Here is a 21,238-nt window from a genome sequence, read left to right on the forward strand (position 1 = left end):
TCACCATGCTGTTTTGATTATTATTATCACTATTATCATGTGTCCATGGTTTATTATTAAGGCTTCCCTGATGGCTCAGATGGTAAAGAATCTTCCTGTAATGCAGGAGACCTGGGGTGGAGCCCTGGGTCAGGAAGATTCCCTGGAGAAGGGAACGGCTACCCAGTCCATTATTCTTGACTGGAGAATCCCATGGACAGAGAAGCCTGGTGGGCTACAGTCCATGGGGTCATAAAGCGTCAGACATGACTTAGCACGCACAGATGGTTATTATTTGTTAAGAGCTCATGGGAGTTCTTGGAGAGACTGTGGCTGAGAGCACAGATACTGAAACCAGATTGCCTCTTATCTAAATCCTACTTCCATACTTATAGCTGTGTGACCTTGGTTAAGAAATTGACCTTTCTGGGCCTCAGTTTACTTATTTGCCAATATGTCCCTTAGACAAAGCAACTGGCTTAGAGATGGCATATGAGACTCAAGTGAACCAATGAGCTTCAAGGCCAAGACTGGTGCTGGGACCATGGGGGAAGAAAAGTACCATTTCTGCCGGCGTTGCCAAGCTAGCAAGGAGTGAGCCTGGAGCTGCCAGGGCCATCCTGGGTGCCTGGCAAAGAGAGTGAAGCTAACAGAGAGGGAAGCACTGAGATAGCAGGAGTGGGAGAGAGTCACAATGACAAGGTCTGAGCCCCTGGATGCGGCTGTGCCTGAAGCAAGCCACCTTTGGACTTCCCAGTTTCATGAGCCAGTGAATTCCCCATTTTGTGAAAGTGACTTTCAGTTGAGCTTTTCTCACTGGAAAGCATCCAGGCTAACACGAGAAGGTTAAGCAACTTGCCCAAAGCCTGAAAGGTAGCAAGCAGCAGACCTAGGGTTTAGAAGCTTCTAATCCACCGTGTTCAGACCAACATTCTATATTGGGGTATTCACTGATTTCACCTCTTTTTACCCATTTTCTCATTGCAAAATGGAATAACACCAGACTTTTAAGACTGTTGGAAAATATAAAATGTGAGATCAGAACTTCCCTGGAGGTCAGTGGTTAAGACTCCACACTTCCTCTGCAGGGGGTACAGGTTCAATCCCTGGTCAGGGAACTAAGATACTACAGGTCACACAGCCAAAAAAAAATTCTATTTTTTTTTTTTAAAGAGAAAGCCAAAATAAACTATTTTTAAAAAGTAAAATAAAATGCAACCTCACACCTAACATGTCTGTGACCCGTGGCTGAAGCTCTCTCTGTGCATCCAGTTTCAGTGCTGCAGGCCTGGGTTTTGTTCTGAGTCAGTCATCCCATCTCAGGGATGTCTTTGGCTATTGCCAAATCAGCCAACCGGTCCAGGTGCCCAGATCTCTTCAGGACAACAGCTGTGAGTCTCGGAGGGAAGGGCCGCGTCCCTTCTTGGCGGTGTGTCCTCACGGGCAGACAGAAGGAGCTGGAGAGCCCTGAGGACTCTAGAGGTCCGAGTCTATGAGGTAGAAAAAAGTCCTGTTATCTTGATTTCTGGAACCTTCCAAGGTCTTGTGGGCCCATCTGGGAACGACCTGTAGCTCAAGGAAGACAGCATTGAATCAGATCGACTTTGTCTCTTTTCTTCATGGAGTTTACACGCCGTGGCAGACAACAACACATAGAAAAATGTATGACAGAACAGCGCGTGGTAACAATAGGGAGGAAATATGTTCTCAAAGGCCTGATAAGCGCTAAGAAGGAACAGGGATGCGGGGCACTGTTTACTCCAGGGCATCAGAAGGGGCCTCTCTGAGGAAGTGACATTGCATCAGAGACTAGTTTGACCTCCCCCTGAATCCCAAGCTCCTAATACTGGTCTATCTCCCAGAAAAAGAAAAGACCAGGACAGAGTTTTACCAGGAAACTTGCTGACACTGCTAAGTCAGGAGTCAATGATCTGTCCGAGGCTTGGTAAACAGCCATCCTTCTCTACTGACAACTCTTTAGGACATTTTTAAAAGTTTAATGGGTCATTGATTTCCTCCATTAGCTAAATCTGTGAAGGAAAGACCCGGGAAATCGCGTGAGACCATCCCTTAGGCAGGCCTGCCAGGAAAAGGTTTTCGCTATCGTGACACATGGTCATTTGTTTATTTTCTAACTGGTCATCACTAAAAGATTCCCCAACATCACCATCACATCTCTAGGGGATACCAAGGCTTGGCTAGTTCTAGGCCAGGCCTTGGCAGGGAACTGGCAGAGTGTTATGGACAAGAGCCAAGCCTCAGAGAGCCGCAGAAAATTCCAGCACCTTGAGTCCCTCCTCCCAACACAATATCAGGGGCTTGGGACACGGCCCAAGAGGTCGAGGTCCCTACCCTCATGGGATGCTTTGGGGGGGGGCGGGAAAAGGAAACAAGCCAACAAATAAAGAGGGGGATTTTACACAGAGATGAACTCTATGATGCAAAAAAAAAATGAAAAAATACAAGGTCACTGTTAGACAGTGACTGGGGTCTATTTTAGAGATGGTGGTTAGAGACCTGTCTGCAGAGGACATTTTGCCTGGGATTTAAACGGTGAGAAGAACTGCAAGAAGATCCAGGCAGCAGGAAAAGCTGGTGCAAAGGTCCTGAGGTTGACACTCATTCAGTGAATTAGAGAATTGGACTAGAGTACAAAAAAAGGAGAGAGCTTGGCGAAGTGGACCAAGGTTAGGACTTATTTGGGTTTCATTCTAATAAGGATGGGTAACTACTGGAGGATTTTACATATAAGTTTTCGTGATCTAAAAGTTAAGAGCACTTTCTGGCTGCTATGTGAAGAATGGATATAATAGTGACTAGCTGAAATCTGAAATGAAGGGTTTCATTTAGGATCAATATTGTGACAAAGTTTTACCCTGGGCCACTGTGGTAGGTTGAGTGGGGGGGGCCTCAAAAAGATATATCTGAGTCCTATCCCCTAGAACCTAGAATGCAACCTTATTCAGAAAAAGAGTCTTTGCGGATGTAATTAATTCAAGGATCTCAACATGAGATCATCTTGGATCACCTGGCCATGCAAAGTCACCCTGTGTGAGAGCAAGTCCTAGATCCAATGACAGATACCCTGCAGAGTGAGGCGGAGGAGACTAGACAGCCACAAGAGGAGACAGAGAAGAAAACTGTGTCAAGACAAGACAGAGACCAGATTTATGCTGCCACAAGCTGAGGAACGACTGAAGCCACCAGGAGCTGGAAGAAGCAAAGAAAGATCCTCCCCTAGAGATTTCAGAGGGAGTGTGGCCCTGTCAACACGTTGACTTCAGATGTCTGGCCTCTAGAACTGTTCAAAAAATTTATTTCTGCTGCTTTAAGCCAACAAATTTCTGGTAATTTGTTAGGGTCACTCTAGGTAACCAATATATCCACTAAACACACATGGACCCTGCACCCCACCACACTCCTTCACCAAGATCCTGCGCATAGCACGGGCTCCACTCAAAAGCCGCTCAGTCACTGGGTGGCACTCCCTGAAGGCATGAAGGCCACTTGGGCTCCAGATGGGCACTTGATTTATTTACTTACTTAGCTCAGCCCATGTGAGAGGAATGAACCAGCCTTGTTCTCTGTTCCCTTCAGGGAGCTCTTCTGTGAGTTCCAGACAAACTAGCACTTAAAGAAACAAGGGCAGGAAGAGTTCACAGACCTGGAGAGTCAAATAGCTAAGACTTATATTAGGCAGCTTCCAAGTGTGGGTTTCCCAAACTTTTCACTTGAAGGGACATCTTTTGTTAATTTCCCCCTCCATGAAACAGTTTCTAAAGACACTGCCTATTGAACCAATTGCATTTACTCTATAATAATTTACCTCGCATTTGCCATTATTTGATGGACTATAATAACGGGGGCTCATGTGTATCGATCCACCCACTAGACTAGAAGCACTGTGCTGTGTGTGTGCTCAGTTGCTTCAGTTGTGTCCGACTTTTCGCGACCCCACGGATCACAGCCCGCCAGGTTCCTGTGTCCATGGGATTTTCCTGGCAAGAATACTGGAGTGGGTTGCCATGCCCTCCTCCAGGGGATCCTGCCCATCCAGGGATCGAACTCCACTCTCCTGTGTCTCCTGCATTGTAGGCAGATTCTTTACCGCTGAGCCACCAGGGAAGACCCAAAAACACTATACATATTCTTTCAATCTTCACAGCACCCTATGAGGTGGGTATTTTTATTATCTTCATTTTACAAAGGAGGGAACAGAGGCAGAGAGGGGTTAGGTAATTTGCCCAGGGTTGCACAGCTAGTATTATATTTAATAGAGCTGCAATTTGAACTTAGGCAGCCTGGCTCCAAAGGGTGTTCTCCCTTGGAGACTGGGTTAGAATCCTGGCTTCCATACCCATATGCAAAGGTACCTTGGCCAAGTGATTTTGCCTCCCAGCACCTCAGTTTCCTCACCTATAAAATGAGAATAATAAAAGTGCCTATATTGTAGGATGGTTGTAGTGATTAAATGAGAAAATGTACTTGAAATGCCAGGCACAGTGCCCACCGTATGCACTTCAAGGAATGAGCTGGAATTCAACACAACTCTTGGGGAGGCTTGAGATGGAAGCAGCGAAGAGAGGATTCCCTCCTGTAGGGTCTCTGACCCCACTAAGTTCACAAAATCCAAATAAGGTGCCAGAGCCAAAGGTGGATGGCTTAAAGTAGAACCTGCGGGAAGGCAACTTGACCAGCCCTTTTCACGTGTGCTTCAAGGACCACAGGTACAGAATTAGCTGGGTTGGCTGGTGAAAAATACACATTCCCGTATCCGAATTTTTTGGAGGTCGGCCCGGAAACCTGCCATTATTCAACACTATTGCACCGTGGAATGTGTGCTACACTGAGTCCAGTCGGAGCAGGACTTCCTTGCTATTTGGGGAAACATTGAAAATCATTTCAAGATCCCAATCCATTAATTTCCGCAGCGCCCAGCAGACTCCAAAACGGAAAGTACATTCAGAGAATAGCGGGGCCTTTCCCAACAGTCTGGTAAACCATGAAGCTCTAAGTTTCAAGAAGCCAGGGCAGACACCGGACCAGAGAAGGAAGACTGGAAGGGGAGCACGTAACGCCCCCTCGCTCTCCGCGCCTCCTCCAGTTTTGCGCCCTGAGACCTAGGCCCTGGCGCTGCAGGAAAGAAGCATGACTGCTTCAAGGTCATTCGAACCCAACGCACCACGTCACGGAGAGCGCTCAAGACGCGTGGGCGGGGTGGGGGGAGGCTTGCAAACCCACGCGCCGTGGGCGGGGCGCCAGGGGTCGCCTAGGCAACGGGCGCGCGCCACGCCCAAGCCCGGAGTCCGGGAAGGGAGGGGAGAACGCGCGCGGCAAGATGTCTGCCCTCCGGCCCCGCCCCCGGCCCCGCCCCCGGCCCCGCCCCTCGGAAGTGCTCGCCGACACCTACGAGCGCTGATTTGCTCTCCCGGCTGAGGGGCGGAGCTCGCGGCAGCGCGGTGCGTACTTCCGGCTGCCGGGTTGACATGAAGAAGCGGCGGCGGCGGCGGCGGCTGAGGCGGCGGTAGCGGCGGAGCCGAGGCTTGCGGCGGGACTCGGGCCGGTGAGCGCGACGCGGCCTAGAGCGGCAGACGGCGTAGCGGGGCCGAGGGAGAGGCGCGGCAGCCGCCCCGGTCCGTCATGGAGATGGAGAAGGAGTTCGAGCAGATCGACAGAGCTGGGAGCTGGGCGGCCATTTACCAGGTGCGGGAGCGCCCCGGAGCGCTGCAGGCCCTTCCTGAGGCCTCGAGAGCCTTCCCCTCACACACACCGCCCCCGGCCCCGGTCTCCCTGTGCGTCCCGCCCTCCGCCTCGGCCCCCGCTGCTTGAGGACCCGATCGGACGGCGGCCGCGGCCGGCGCCCTGTGTCTTTGTTCCCCGGGCGGGCCTGCGTCTCTCCCGAGCCTCGCAGCCCCCCGTTGATCCCCCACCTCCCTCACGTCCTCCAGCCCCGGCTGACCGACCTCGCGAGCCTGGAAGACGCCGACCTCCGCTCTCGGCGCGAAGCCTCGCTCCCCGACCCCGCCCCCCTGCCCGGCCCCTCTTTGTCCCCTGGGGCGGTGGGCAGAACGCCCCCCGCCCCCCACTTCCCTTCCTGGACCGGACCACCGCGGACCGGGGGTAGAGGGGGACTCCCGCCCGCCCTCGTTTACGTTTCCTCTCTCCCTGGTCGCCGTGCTGCGTCGAGTCCCAAGGATGACAGTCCCTTCCCCTTTCCTGTTCATTCATTTGATGGATCTGCATCTGCGTGCCTCTTACCGTGCTAGGCGCTGCGGAGGCGCTGGAGGTAGTGTTTGCTGAAAGAGACCCGCGAGATCCTATCCACCCCGGGAGCTTAGAGTCGAACGGGGGCAGTCAAACACGTGAGCAGATCCTTTCAGATGGTGACAGGGGCTTCGAAGAAAACAAAATATCAGCGGGTCGAGAGTGACTTCAGGGGAGAGAGGCTGTCTCAGAGAAGGGAATCAGGGAAGATCTGTCAGAGGAAGACACATTTGCTCCGTGAGCTCGGCCTTGAAGAGTATCAGGCTCAAGCGCTTTCCAGCCAGGAGGCTTGTAGCGCCCACTCCACTGGGGCCAGAAGGTTACCCCCTGTCAGGCAGGCAGCTCGGGGGGAGGTTAACGTTTTTACCCTCTCGAAAACAGCATCTTTTTCTCCGGCGAGCATCTGACCCTTTGGTCAGGGTGGAGATGATGATGTCTTCCCAGTCTTCATCTCCTTGTGGGTTATGGTGGTTCATGAATAAAAACTTAGGGAGGTGGGGTTTCTCCCATATGTCTGCATCATCAGATAGAAAAGATGAAGAGGTCTGCTTTCAGGAGCAGCTAAATCCTGTGAGGAAAATATGTTGCTCCCGGTTAAATGTCATTGCGGGGGTTGTGAGGATTAACCAAGACCACACTGGGTATTTTAAATAAGCGATGTACAGAATAGAGAGATGTTGTTACTTGTGTAAAGGGAGAAGGCTGTTTTCAGCTTATAGGCTCAAAAGGCAAATTGTGAGACCCATCAGCTGGTAGTATTAAAATCTATTTTGAGCTCCACTTAAAAAGGAAAAAAGCTTTAAGCAGTTCTTTGGTATGCTTGACTAACAAAAGCCTTTTTTTGGCAGGCTTGGTTTCATGTGGATTTGCATCAAGCTTATTTGACAGGATTCTTTTTACTTGCACTGTAATGTATATTAGCTTCTGATAGACTAATGTTTATAACCACTCTAATCTGTATAAGTGTGGTCGATCAATATATAAAATTTGTATTCCATGTCTAGTCTCTCTGAGTGAATTGAATGAATTCCACGAGTGACTTTGAGAATATGTAGACAAGTTTTCTGCATCAGATTTAATACAGTAGTGTAAAGTGGTTTTAAAAGAAAAAATTCTTGGTCTGAAGTGTTGAAGTTGATTATGACGTACACTGTCTCAAGTAGGGGTGGTCTCCAGGAGGTTTTGGGAAAATCTTTTATATGGAAACTGACTCAGTTGGCAACAACAAATTCATATTGTAAAAAGCCTTTGGTTGAATTTGATTTGTTTTAGGGCAGAGTGAGAGACCTGTCACCCAAGTATTGTTAAAACTGTGTTAACCAAGCCACTAGCATCGAGCATGGTCTTCAGTTAAATTTCCTTCATTGTTCTTAAGTTTGTCTGCCACCTTGAAGCCCCATGAGTTATATGTTGAGATTTCTCTAGATTCATATGGATTGCCACATTTCTAGAGGTGGTCTCTTTTATCTTAGAGAATTATCCACTCAGGCTTTCTCACTTTTGCAGTACAGATATTGCTCTCTTACAAAATCGAAATTAGAAGCTCTTTTCCTTCTTAACGTTAAAAGTGTTAACAGCCAACTGTGGCATTTTAAAACAATGTAGAATTCAAATAACCTTGAGTTTAAGGTGGCAGATTTTCCAAAGTATGTGTCAATTTACCGAAACCATTATTTTTCAGAAATTCAAAGAAATGTGTTTATAGTTGGTAGAAAATGGAAGTTAAAAATATTCTGTGGCATGTCACAGTGAAGGCAACTTTCTACCAAGCCACCTTGAGCTTGCTTAGTCTATTGTGATTTAAAAAATAATACGTAATTTTTGTAAACAAAGCAGTGCAGTTATTTCTCACTATACTAACTTTTAACTAGAACAAAAAGATGTAAAAACTCAGAAACAATGGGAAAAGAACAAAGGATGAAGTAGACTTTTACATGCTGAGGAATGTGGCGGCTTAGAAAACAAATGTTCCAAGCAAAGATTCTCTGTCAATTTCATAAAGTGAGTATAAATGGTTTTAGTCGTTAATGCTAATAAATAGCATAGACGTTAATAAGCATTTAGGTCTGTAAAAAGTCAGCTCTGAAAGCATGTGCAAATGGCTTTAAAAATTGTCTTCTATCATTTAAACGATTGTATGTCTGGTTTGAAAAGTGGAAGTAATACATAGCAGGCCTTGAGTGCTCAAGAGAGAAGAGATAGGGGAAAGGGATTGGTTTTGGAGCTAGAATGAGAGAAGAGTGGACTTGAATGAATGAAAATAGGAAGAACTGCGCATTTGTCATTTAAAGTTGGGATCAGGTATTTTCACTATTTCTCTCACTTCTAATTCTTTGATTCTCTGACACTGTTCACTACTTCTCAGTATGAATGATTTGATTGTCTCAGATAAAAGAGATTGCAACAATAGCTTGTGACTTGAAGGCGAGATTTATTCTGTGTTAGAGGCAGGCTTTGTAAAATGGGCCACTCTTCCAATTGACATTTGTTTTTATAGCTGCTTTCATTGTGAAATACAACTTAATGCCTGACTGTGTTAAAACCATGTTATAACAATAGTCCACTAAAATTCCTTACTGTTCTATACTTCTTGTGTTATTATAGTCTAAGGCGAATATCAAAATTTCCTAACAATTTTTTATATAAATACTGCGCCCTTCAGAGAAAAACTGTTTTGTGCAGAGGAAGAGATCTATACACTATGACTCACTTCACTTTATAAAAAAAAGACAAACGGAAATGACATGGAGAGCTTGGGAAGCCCTAGTCATCTTGAGTGACCCATTAGATCTAAATGTTCTCTTGTAGCCCTGGTTTGAGTGCACTAAATATAGGTGTCTGATCCCCGCTTTGGAAACGTGCAAAGACGCTTGTAATTGTCTGGACTCCTCTTAGATTAACAGGGGACACAAGTAGAAATAGTGAAAGGAAGAATGTTTTGCCGTCATTATTTGTTTGACATCACTGACGTATTTATAGGAATACTTTGGTTCTTTTGGAAGTACATCATAAACCCTACCAGATGGTTCTAAAAAGTCACCTGGCGGATAACGTGTGTGCGCGGACGCACACGTATGTGCTTAGTCACGTCCAACTCTGTGCGACCCCATGGATTGTATCCCGCCAGTATAGTGGTAATGCAAGTGATTTTCAGTTAGCTACCATTGGGCTCCAAGGTCTCTCCAGTGCATTTTGCATTTTAGCACAAATAGCTCTCCCAAATCTATTTTTTAAAAATTCTGGTATTGAGTAATATAATTAATGTATATTGAATTTTATGATAAATATTTAAATTTCCTATAGGGGTTTTTTCAGTCTCAAAACTGCTGAAATAATTGTGTCCGCCGCGTGGCAACCCCCCTCCACTGCCTTTTTTTTTTTTTTTTGAGTTGTCCGTTTTCTGATCATTTAGATTGCAGAATCCTGTTAGCAGTTTTGGTCCTATGCTGTACTCTTAACGGCATGTATTTTTCATCAGCCTACCTGATGGCGTGTGAGTTTTGCACAAGCTGGCATCCCTCCCTACAGTGTTTATGTTAATTCGTTGGTGGTGACCGGCTGATACTGACTGCAAAGAGGCTGGGCATGTTTCCTTGTACTGCCCCTGCTCGGGAACAATGGGAAGTCCAGCTGGGTCATTGTGTCCAAGATAATGCAGTTTGGTACCAGTCATTTGGTGCACATTTTGAATATCCAGGAGTGCTGGGAACTTTGCAATGGTTCTTGATTCCCTCTGCCGCATCTCATTGACTGGTCACCACGACATGCTTCCTACCATCCCAGTGGTCTCAGTTCTCAAATCGTGCCTATGCTGCTACCATTTCTGGTTTCGCATGACAGAAATTAGTGAAACCAGAAACATAGTAATAAAGTCCCTCAACAATCTCTCCACATCTCCCCCCCCCCCATCGGATGTATTCTTCACATTATGTTTAGAATAATTGTGCTAAAAACAGACCTGAGCCTGTCGTTCCTCTGTGAGGCCCAAACTCCCTGGCGTGGCGGCCAGGCTCCAGCCTTCCCCTCCCTCCCGTGTGCCTTGAGTTCTCGCCACCCTGGAAGGTGCGGTCTTCCCCAGACTCACCCTTCTCTCTCATTCCTCTGTCCCTTGGCTCAGCACTCTGTTTAGGCTGCCAGTCCTACTCTTTCTGGCTCAGATGCCTGCCCCTCACGCTAGATTTTGGCGGCCTCGTTGGTCTGCGTCCGTACACCTTCACACCCATCTCTTTTGAAGTCCTGTGCTCTCACGGGAGTGGTTTCTTCGTATCTGGGCTCGTCTCCTGTAGAGTCCGAGCTATGGAAGTCAGCTCTTCCATCTTTCTCACTCATCTTGGTGTGCTTTGCACCGGCCACAGAGTGCCTTAAGAAATGTTGGGGTTGAACTGATTGTCAGCACTTTGCTCTGGGCCCTGACAATAGACAGACGAGTCAAGGTTCCCAACTCGCATTCTAGGGGAGGAGTGATGGGAGACACACACATTGATAGATCAGCCTGTGTCGGTACTAATGGCAGAGGCCACTGTCAGAGAAAACCGGCACGGTGTGAGCTGTGGCTTGATGCGGCAGTTTGGTTCTGCCCACTGTGGTGGCTTGGAAGAAGAGCTTGGATTCTTACGCAGTAGGAGTTCACACCACCAGTGTGTTTCCCAGGAACTTTCAGTTTAACAACAAATTTGTCCTTGGCCTGGGGTGAACTTAATAGGAAACTTGGAGGTAGTATATCTGTCTCTCTAAGAATTATTGAATTACTCTGTTCTGATCACTCTTGACTTGTTCTCACATGCCTTCCAGAAGGGCTTCACATGTACGTGGTTTGTAAAATACATTTTGACTATAGTGGAATTAAAAATACGGTTCTCTGTAAAGTAACAATCCTTTTAAAATCTGTGATTTTTCTTTTTTTTCCTCAAAGTATAAGTGGTAAAGGCAAACATTTTTGGCCTTTGATCAGACCACACTTCTGGCAAAGAGAGTAGTTAAATCTTTTGCTTTCTCTCTAGTCAGTTCTAACACTAACTAGGCTGACTGGGTCCCTTCCCTACTTTGAGCTTCAGTCCCTTCCTTTGTAAAAATGATCCTCGACTAACTGACCACCAAGTTCTCATCAAGTAATAAAAGTCTTTAATGTACTTACAAAGAGAGTTTAATGTTCTTGAAGTAATCCTTGTAAACACTGCAGTGGTTACTCAGTTTTGTAAGGTGTGTGGGTGTCAGTGGGTACAATTAAGCTAAAAAAATGCGTGAAAGTTTTGTGAGGATAGTTAAAGATTCAAAAGAATTGAAGCTTTTTTTCTCAAGAGGTATTGAAACATTTTTAATAAGTGGGGTTCCTTTGGTTCAGTAATGTGGGAAAATGAGTGGCACTGACATATGAGTTATGCTTGCAGTTTTTCTCGAAGTAGCAATTGGTGGTTTTTCCTGTAAAGACAGAGGAACTGATTCTTGAGAATTTACGAAAGATTCAACCCCAGCTAGGTACACGAAGAGTCGCTGCCCTTTATGTTGTAATTTTAGAAAGAAACCTACATGTGGTCTAAATTCATTTGAAGAGTATGTTAGTATACATGGCTGCCATGTTTGCGAACAAAGTACCTGAGGCTCCAGCATTTAAGAAATAATGCTTCACTTTGGGCTTCAGAGTTGCGTAACAGCTGTCCTCCCCTTTCTCAAGGCAGCTTGATGTAATCACAAGTGACTTACTGACAGTCTGTAAATTTTGAATGTCTGAAAGCTAGAAACAAGACCATTTCCCATGTAAGATCTTTTCTTCCCCGAAATAAATTGCCAAAGAAAAATCAAGCGCGCAGCCGCCCCCCGCCCCGCCCCATCAGTCAATCTTGAGATTGTGGTACAAGTCACACTACAGATAAAAATAACTACTGATAAATGATTTTCAGTTTTCTTCTTTTAAAATTTGTGACCTGATTTAACTTGCAGTTGCAAATGCTCATGATTCTCCCGAGGCTGTATGTAAAGTTTTACGGGTGGTTGTTGTTGTTTACTCGCTAGGTCGTGTCTGACTCTTTGTGACTCTGGACTGTAGCCTGCCAGACTCCTCTGTCCATGGGATTCTCCAGGCAAGAATACCGGAGTGGGTTGCCATTTCTTTCTCCGAAAGTTCTATGGATACCCCATGGTAATTAGATTTGGTGCTTAAGGAGTTCTGCAGCACAGAATCACAAAGTAAACATGGCTTATTAGCAAAGGGACCCTTAAGGACTGTATTTTTCTCTGGAAAATACACATATTCCCTCCTACTCTTAATCTAGTACTGTGCCAGGAAATTTTGAGTACTTATTGAAGAAGGTTAACCACTTGTTGAAGCAAACCTTTGGGCCCAAGTAGCCTTGTGTCCTGGGCTCTTTTACTTGCAGAGCAGTCTTCGCAAAGACTGAGTGAGACATGCTTTCTCTGACAGATGAAGAAGGAAAAGCCTCGGTTGTGTTTGTGGCTTTTGTGGGCCAGCAGCACCACTTGCAAAGATAAGATGAGCATAGCAAAACCAGGTTTCCAGGACTGTGTTTTTCTAGTTTATTATTTCGTGATTAGAGAGGGAAAATTCTCCCTTATCTCCATTACTCTGTTATTAAACATTCCCCGCCCCCCCGACTTTTTTTTCTTACCTAATGGCTTTGTTGTTGGTACAACTCTTCCTTTTGAAGAATCACATTTAAAAATTGCCACACTAAGTCCCGGGGAACAGCTTAGCTAGTTTTTATTCTGATGAGTACTGATTACTCAGAGAATTATGCACTGCTGTGAATTTCTTACAGGAAGGTGAACATCAAGTAATCACTCCAAATAGTTGGAGTTCCCTGAAGAACAGGGGGTCACTTAAAAATGTCTGCACATGAAATCACTTCTGAATATAACTTCACTAAGGAGAACAAATAGGCAAGCTACATTTGGCATAACAGGGTAAATTAGCTTTAAACTCCCTTGGTGGTTAAACATTTGTCGCTGTTATATTTATCTCTCTTAGACCTTGTATTGCTTCACTATTCAGAGTCAGGCCTGAGTTTGCTTCTGCAGGGATAAAGGTGAAGTATGCTTCAGCGGCTAGTCAATATTTGTGTGGCCCTTTCGCACAGAGAGAAGAGGCCTCTCAGAAGATATTCAAAGGTGTATTGGAGGGAGTTTTCTGGTTTTTGTTGTTCTTGTTGTTATGCTTTATTTTTACCCTAATTTGAAGTGTATTTTGACAGCATCTTAGAGTTAAGAGTGTCGCCATTATTTTTCTCTGTCATGTGGATGTGCTGTGTGATGTGTAGTCGCTCAGTTGTGTCTGACTCTTGGCGACCCCATGGACTGTTGCCCACCAGGCTCCTCTGTCCATGGGGATTCTCCAGGCAAGAATATTGGAGTGGGTTGCTATGCCCTCCTCCAGGGGATCTTCCCAACCCAGGGATCGAACCCAGGTCTCCCACATTGCAGGGAGATCCTTTACTGTCTTAGCCACCAGGGAAGCCCAAGAATACTCTAGTGGGTAGCCTGTACCTTCTCCAGGGGATCTTCCCAACCTAGGAGTTGAACCGGGTTGTCCCGCATTACAGGCGAATCCTCTACCAGCTGAGCTGCCAGGGAAGCCCCTACCGCCTGGATGCCACTTCCTTATTGCCAGGGTCTTTCAGGTCATCATCCTAAGAGGTGGGGTGAAGGGGTGAAACAGAGTGGTGCAAGATCAGGAAGTTGCATTAAAGCCCCATCAGGTTGACAGGCGCAAAGCCCATCTCTGGAGCAGCCCTCAGTACACGGGAGAGGTGGCCATGCTGGAGGGCCAGCCCGTCCACACGTCTCTTGACTGTTTGAGAATCCACGTCCCCAGGATGTGTGCTGTGCTCTCATGGGTCCTTTACGTACCTATCATGGTACTATTTCTAGGTGTATTTAAATACTCCTTCATGTCCTACTGACAGTTTTTCTTAATACGTCCTAGGAATATTGGGCCATTAGCAGAGTCTTAGTCCATCTGTTCTCACCGTGGTGCTCAGGTCTGCCCCTGTTCCTTGTTTTCCTACTCACTGGTGAGAATGCTTTTGATGATTTGAGTAATAGTATTGAAGAGTGCACAGTAGCAGTTGGTAAGTTTTATGCTCATCTTTTCTTAACCACTTGTTTCCATCCTTTTTGAGCTTGAACTTGCCTCAGAAAACTTATCAAAAGATAGTTGTCACTCAGAATAACTGTAAAAAAAAAAAATAGTTGAAGTTTAACAAACTGGCACCTCCCCCCACCAGGAACCCATATTTGTCAACTAAGCTTCCTTTTGCAACATGCTCCACTGCTTGTTATTGTTTCCCAGCAGACTTTCTTCACTGGACGATGCTCCTTCTGAACGTAAGAAATAAATGGCTGTAGGAGATTGAGGCAAGGTTTGGTCTGCAGTAGGGCTCTGGCGTGTCCCTGGCTCTTTGTGTGAAGCGCAGCTGAAGATGGGTGTGGTCCATCATCTAAAATGTCCTATCTTCAGTTTGAGGAGGTGGTTACCATTCTAACCACTGACGAGCTGCACAGTACATGCTATTTTATTTACAGGGCAAAACTTGGCTCTAGTGGTTTCCCCTGTACTTGCCTTCAAAGCAATAAAATGTCATGCTTTGGTAATGTTTCCATGTCAGGTCCACTTTAGGAGGAAGAAAGGATGTAGCTGAAGTTAAAGGATTACATTGGGATCACTCCTTTAGTTTTGTAAATGCTTTTAATGTTTGATTTTTGTAGGTTGATCATAAGGAAGTGATAAGTGTGTTAGGTTATTTGTGGTTTTAGCTAATTTTAGTCTTCTGTTCACAGCTTGCTTTGTATCCTTTGACATTAAAACATGCTTTCTTAGAAAGACAAATTGTAAATGTAGGACTCTGTATTCTGCACTTGGCTACATTTCAAAAGCATATTTTTCTCAGTACTTTGGTAGCTGGACACTTTGAAGCATAGCAGCTTTCTTTTAAAATCATTGATTGCTTTGCTGAGTGATGTCTCTCCTTTTCCAGCAGGTAAATTAGATTCTGTCCTCGAGGTGTGTAACTGTTGCTTCAGGCCAGTAGCTAAGAGGGTATTTTTAAAAAGTCTATCTGATCCTGGGCTGTAACTGTGCATACGAAACCTTACCCACCCTGTCCCCTTCATTGATAGAGCCTTTTACTCCTAAAGACTGGGCTTTTGTCTCTTTCCAGTACTGGTTAGTTTCACACTGGAGTTTTATTTGAAAGCATTAGTTCCATGCTGCCCTGCTCCCCACCCTTAAGGAACCACCCTGAACATACATCCCCCAGGGACATGTGAGATGGTGGAAGGAGAGCACGGGGTTTGGGTTCTGGGTCTGCCTTCAACTGTTGTGGGACCTCAAAGGAGTTAACATTCAGGATCAGGACAAATGTAGTGATTAGACCAGATGACCTTACAGCATGACTGGAATCTAATATCCTGCAACTCCGTGGTCAGATGAGGAGCCAGGAGAGTGGGACAACATTGCTGGGAAAATCGGGGCTTCATGTCCTATAGATGCTAGATTCAGGAGCCTTCTATGTTCCACGCTCCCCCTTTATCTAACAGTGAGACAGAACTTTAAATTTTCATATTAGCTCGAATGAAACTTTAAAGACTTCATTATGTCTTTAAAAATAAGGAAAGCACTCTGTGTAGGCATAAATTGATTATTGTATAAAATGACCAACTGCCACACTGATGAATGCAGTTTTTTCTGAAATTCTTCTCATGTCTGAAGAGGATTATTGGGTTTTTGTAATTGGACTAATATCTCCCATTCAAGGGAGAAACACACGGTCTGATCCATGTTCTACACTCATTCATAATGAAACCCAGTAATAGCTAACATTTATTGAAGTCTGTTGTATGCCCCAGGCACTGGGCAAAGTGCTTTACGTGCAGTGCCATTTATTACACACCATAAATTGGTCTTTAATAGCAAGGAATGCTTTAGGAGGACAATTAGGTGTCAGAGCTTCTATGTTCTTCCCTGCCTGAGGTCTCCCGTCTCCTAGATCCAGCTTTAGAACAGCCTGGTGGCCATGCTCACACTGATGCACCACTGCAGACAAGGAATTGTGCTGTGCCTCCTGGGTGATCAGCACCTGGGAGGAGAAGGTTAAGATTGTGACCATTGTTCGTATTTCTGACGTGTTACTTAGATGTCACAAGGTGACCACCCAGTTATATTGGACTTGGTCCACACAGTGCTTTAAAAACAAGAGGGCTTAAACTTTTGTCGTTGTTGATAAATCAGGAGGAATCACATACAAATCTGGGTTTCTGACTTCTCTTGAAAAATCTGCAGATCACACGGTCTGAACCCACCTTGATAGTGGTCTGGTGGGCCCAGGGCCACCATTCCTGCCCGCTAACTACACACTAGTAATCTAACTCATGTGTATTCTTCATTTACCACAGCTCTGCAGCGGGTCCGCCTGTCCTCTCTTGTATGAACTACTCAGCCCTTGGACCCTTGAATTTGAGCCTCTACAGCCTCTAGTCTAAGGCTGGGTTTTTTTCCTTAGAGTTTGCTATCAGCATTAGAATTAAGATGATTTTTAAGATGTTGTTTAGGCTTGTAAGTAGTTAGTGTGCTGTCATTAGATAAAATCAGAGCAAGGGAGTACTAGCCTGAAATGTGGTGGCTGTTGTCAAAATTCCTGAGGGCGGGCCCTTGACATTAAAAGCCAGGATAAGATCATTAACCAGGGGCTTCTTTCCTTCCTTGCCTTCCCCCTTCCCTCCTCAGCCTCAGCCCCCTTCTGCTATTTTGGGGAAGCTGGAAGCTGCCACCGTGTTTTTCCACCTCGAGCAACTGAGTGTGACTATATTTTTGTCCCTTGTTCAGTTATTTCCACGAACTATTTTTGATGATCAACTTGGAAATTAAATTGGATAGTCCATGTAGGACTTGATAAGAAGAATGACTTGCTCAAATGTATTTGCACTGAGAAATCTAAGAAGTAAGGTTTTTAATAACTTGCTTTGTGGCCTGGTTAGGAATGATGCCATTTGTTGTGTGTCTCAATTTATGAGGTTTTTTTCTCTACCTTATACACTCTAGCGAGGGATGAAATAAATGAGAGCCACGATAAGAAAGTATATATATATTACAAAGACTAGATGTAAGAGGTCTCTATACCTGTTTAGGAACAGAAGTTCATATTTTATTGTAAGAGATGATGTTTCTTTGATCTCTCTTGAGCATCTGTTCTTCCATAGAGGTGTGTTCTATATAACAAGTCAGAACAAACGATAGAGGGAAGTCCCTGGTGGCCCAGTGGTTAGGACTGCGTGCTTTCACCACCACTGACGTGGGTTCAGTCGCTAGTCAGGGAACTAAGATCTTGCAGGCTGCAGGGCGCAGCCAAAAATAAATAATTAATTTAAAATAAAGGTTTTTTTTTAAAGTACAAGCACTATGTAGGGCAGATTCTTTACCATTATAAAACAGTTGGGATCTTTGTTCTAGGGTTTATACCTTTTCCCTTCCTAAAGCTGAATCCCAGAAGGACGGAACTAACTCAGTGTTTCAGCAGCCCCGAATCATGTGACATGATGGCACTGCTCATTTAATAATTTTTTGTATATGTGCAGTTGAAATCAATAACTGAAGATCAGTTCCTCCATGAAGCTTTTTATCTACCCTTTATTTCCTCTTCTATTCTCCAGTTGTAAGCTCCTCTCAGGCAGAGTCCATTCACTCATTCAAGTACATGAGGTGGGTGCCAGGCTCTGGGAGGCAGTGAGGATAAGTGGTGTGCAAGAAAGACAGTCAGTCCTTGCAGCGAGAAGCCCGGCAGATACTCTTCAGTCTGTACAGAAAACAGCGTTATATTCTAATATGTAAAATATTTTTTCAAAGAAACTTTTAAGTATAAACTTGACTCACTAAGAGCAGATTGAAAATATGTGGCTATCTCCCTGATTTGCAGATGATACTGTAAGAAGAAAGGTCTCGTTTATTCATTGTGAACTTTAAAGGATATTTTTAATGATGTTGGCTAGCTCATGCCATTATGTGGTCTGTGTTAGCAGTTCTCTATAAATAGATGGCTTTGTTTGAGTGATTCTTTCATGTCTAGTACCTTGTAAAATAAGTTTACCGATAATTTATCCTAGCTTAAAATGACTAAGCGATGGGCTTTAATTCTTAGGCGTTTTAACATTTTGGATATGATTACAAATTCTGAGACTTTATGATTACTTGAATTTAAACATACAAATTACCCTCTTGAGCAATTCTGAATGAGTTGCTGACTGTTGTCTGTTTTCCATTCACATACTTACTAACCTCATTCCTTGCTGTGTAGGAACAGTCAGAATTCGATATCTGTAAACCATTAAGGTTGTGAAACATCTATTTTTCCCCTTTTCTAATTCTGGCTATGAAGATCATGTATCAAAGTAACACTGGATTTTATTTTTTAAAGAATAATTGTTGATTACTAGTCGTCAGAGATTTGAAAAGGGGAGAGTTTTTCTCACTAATGGGTGACAAAGTAGAGTAAAAGAGGCTTTGACTATTTTTCTTTTAATAGTGAAGGAGGATGTTTAAGTGGCTTTGGTTTTTGTTTTTCCTCCTTCCAGTTTTGTTTTGGAGTCACTTACCTGTCACTGAATGGATACTATAGAACATCCATAGCAGTAGATACATGGAGTCGAAAAACAATAGTTCATAGACCTCTCACAGAATCACTAAGCACAGCGATTAAACGGGCAGAATATTGCCAGGCATAGGGCGGGGGTGGGTGGGCGGGGGGGTGAGGGAGCAACTATTTTAAGATGGAAGTGAATAGGAAAGCATCATAAAAATAGACCTTCAATAGAAGTCCAAACTCTGGACAAGACTCCAGTTCATTGATTATGCTTTGTCTTCAGATTTGCTGAAGAAAGTGAAAACAGTTAGGACTGGAGGGGAGGTATAGGTGGGGGTGTGTGTATGTCTTAGAGAGGACCCCAGCAGGGGTTCATCACTTTGTCAGTAACTCACCTTTGGGGACTGGTTTAATTACTCGCCTGTATGATGCTGCTTATGTTTTAAGTGGGTTCCTCTGCATCCCTCCGTCCCCCCCTAATTTTCCTGGCTCGCAGCGTGTCCTCCGTCCCACCGCTACTGTCAGTCCTGGACCACGTCAGTGTTCCCCGGGGCCACCTGCCCACCATCCTCACCGTGTACAGTTCGTGTCTCTCTCCTTTCGCCGTATCCCTCCCATCGGCGTGCTCTGGCCCTTAGGATCATCTCTGTCTTTGCCCTTAGACTCAGACCTTTCACTCGCCGGTCACAGCGCCCTGCGCCTCCATACCCCCTCCTTCGGTTACTTCCCTCCTCTGGGTTTACTCCTTCAGCCAGATTTTCAGCTGCTCGTTTCCAGCCCAAGTCCTCCCTTCCCTCCTTAGGCAGCGAGCGGTCAGTCCCTTGAAATGCTGCCGCTCCAGTATTCCCACCTCGCCCTTTTGCCCATCTTCTTGCCCTTAGCACACCTGACCAGCTCCACCCTGGACCAAGTCAGCCACTTGCTTGTCTCTCCCTGGGCCCCCGCTCCTAAGTGCTGCTGGAGAAAATCTACCAGTTGTGCAGATGGACCCACTAGAAATCTGGTCAGCAACCTCAGATCTGTCTCCCCCCGCTCCTGGCTGTCAGGTCTGAAGTTTGCCAGCCATCCTTCATGCCTTATTTCTCTCTGTGGGAAAAAGGAGCCTTTGTTCCTAAGACAGCCCTTATATATATGCTCTCCACACCTTCCCATCCTACCTGTTCAAGGCGTCTTGTTCTGACAGCTTTGTGACTGACTCTTTTAGGTATGTGTCCTTAGCCTTCCGTCTCTGTTACCATCTTTTTTGAACCACTTAAACATTTGCAGGCTTCCTCTGGCAGCAACTCCCCCACCATCACCGCTTTCCAGTTGAAATGTTTGAAGTAAATAGGTTACTGTGTCCATTGTTCACCTCCCAGTCACTCCCCGACCCAGGGAAGCTGTGCTCCACCCTACCACACCGGGAAAATAATTCTTCACAAGGTCACTGTTTGCTTCCTTGTTGCTAAATCCAACGGAGTCTTTGCATCCTTATCATAACGCCATTTAACACGGTTGACCCCTATTTGCTTCTTGAATATTTTCTAACCGCAGTTTCCATCACTCTCTCCTTTCCTTTCCCTTTCCTTTTATATCTTCTCCCTTTCTAGCTAGTTAGTCCCAGCTCTCACTCCTGGGCTTCTCTGCTCCTCTGCTGGGGGGAGTTCCCCACGCGTCTCCCCACACTGCCACTTTCACCTGCCTCTCTGTTCTGTGCTGTTTCAGTTGTTCACCCAGAAGTAGTAACAGCCCCTGAATTCAGAATGGCTCATGGATGTTCCTGGACTCTGGTACAGCTTTCCAAAATGAGTTTCGTTCCTGAAATGTCAGCTTGCTGTCTTCCACAGGGCCTTTGTGTGTACTGTTTCCTCTGCGTGGAACATTCTCCCTCACCATGTCTCGTTCTGCCTTCCAGTCCCAGCGTGGGCATTTCAGGAGGCTTTCTCAGACTTCCCCGACTCCCCCATCCCTGCACTTCCGCTTCCATAGCGCTCTGTGTGGTGATACTGTAATGATACCCATTGTCCTGTAATTGCCTGTTTGCTTACGTATCACCAGCTAACCTGTCTTAGAAGTCTTGAAAAGGGCAGGACTGGCAGGATTGCTTTTGTTTGAGTCATTTCTGTCCCTTAGTGCCCAGTATAGTGCCAGGCACATAAAAGAACCTGATGCATAGTTCTGAATGAGTCGAGGAGCTGTGCTCTCTGGGGCCGTGAATTGGAAACTGGCTGACAGGGAGGCGCTGACTTGATAAGTGTTGTGCAGCCCATGTGTTACTGACTCCTCCATCGGTTTAGCACACACTTTGTTTTCTCTCTCACCTTTTATAGTATGTGTGGAACCACCCCCTCCTCCACTGAAATGAGAAGCCCTTCTGAGCCGGATCCGGGTGGAATTCTTGGTGTCTCCGTCACAGTGCCCTCCTTGTAGTG

At 45.5% G+C, this 21,238-nt stretch overlaps 1 protein-coding gene and 1 long non-coding RNA gene across 6 annotated transcripts in view; one reads left to right on the forward strand and one right to left on the reverse strand.

Moving 5' to 3' along the window:
- Positions 1-1,115: 1,115 nt before the first annotated feature.
- Positions 1,116-6,040, reverse strand: LOC145533238 (uncharacterized). Its single transcript, XR_014073935.1, has 2 exons — positions 5,943-6,040; positions 1,116-1,545 (listed from the first exon to the last, which is right to left on the reverse strand). It is a non-coding gene; the product is annotated as an uncharacterized LOC145533238 (long non-coding RNA).
- The window catches only part of PTPN1 (protein tyrosine phosphatase non-receptor type 1), a 62,446-nt gene continuing 46,670 nt past the window's right edge, over positions 5,463-21,238 (forward strand). For all 5 annotated transcript variants that reach the window (XM_081560301.1, XM_081560302.1, XM_081560305.1 and 2 more), the window contains exon 1: positions 5,463-5,682. In XM_081560301.1, the coding sequence (XP_081416427.1) occupies positions 5,620-5,682 (63 nt within the window). In that variant the 5' untranslated portion in view covers positions 5,463-5,619. The remainder of the gene's footprint in view (positions 5,683-21,238) is intronic.

This window comes from Giraffa tippelskirchi, chromosome 13 (genome assembly GCF_054371585.1).
Source record: "Giraffa tippelskirchi isolate mGirTip1 chromosome 13, T2T-mGirTip1v1.2.pri, whole genome shotgun sequence".
Taxonomy (NCBI): domain Eukaryota; kingdom Metazoa; phylum Chordata; class Mammalia; order Artiodactyla; family Giraffidae; genus Giraffa; species Giraffa tippelskirchi.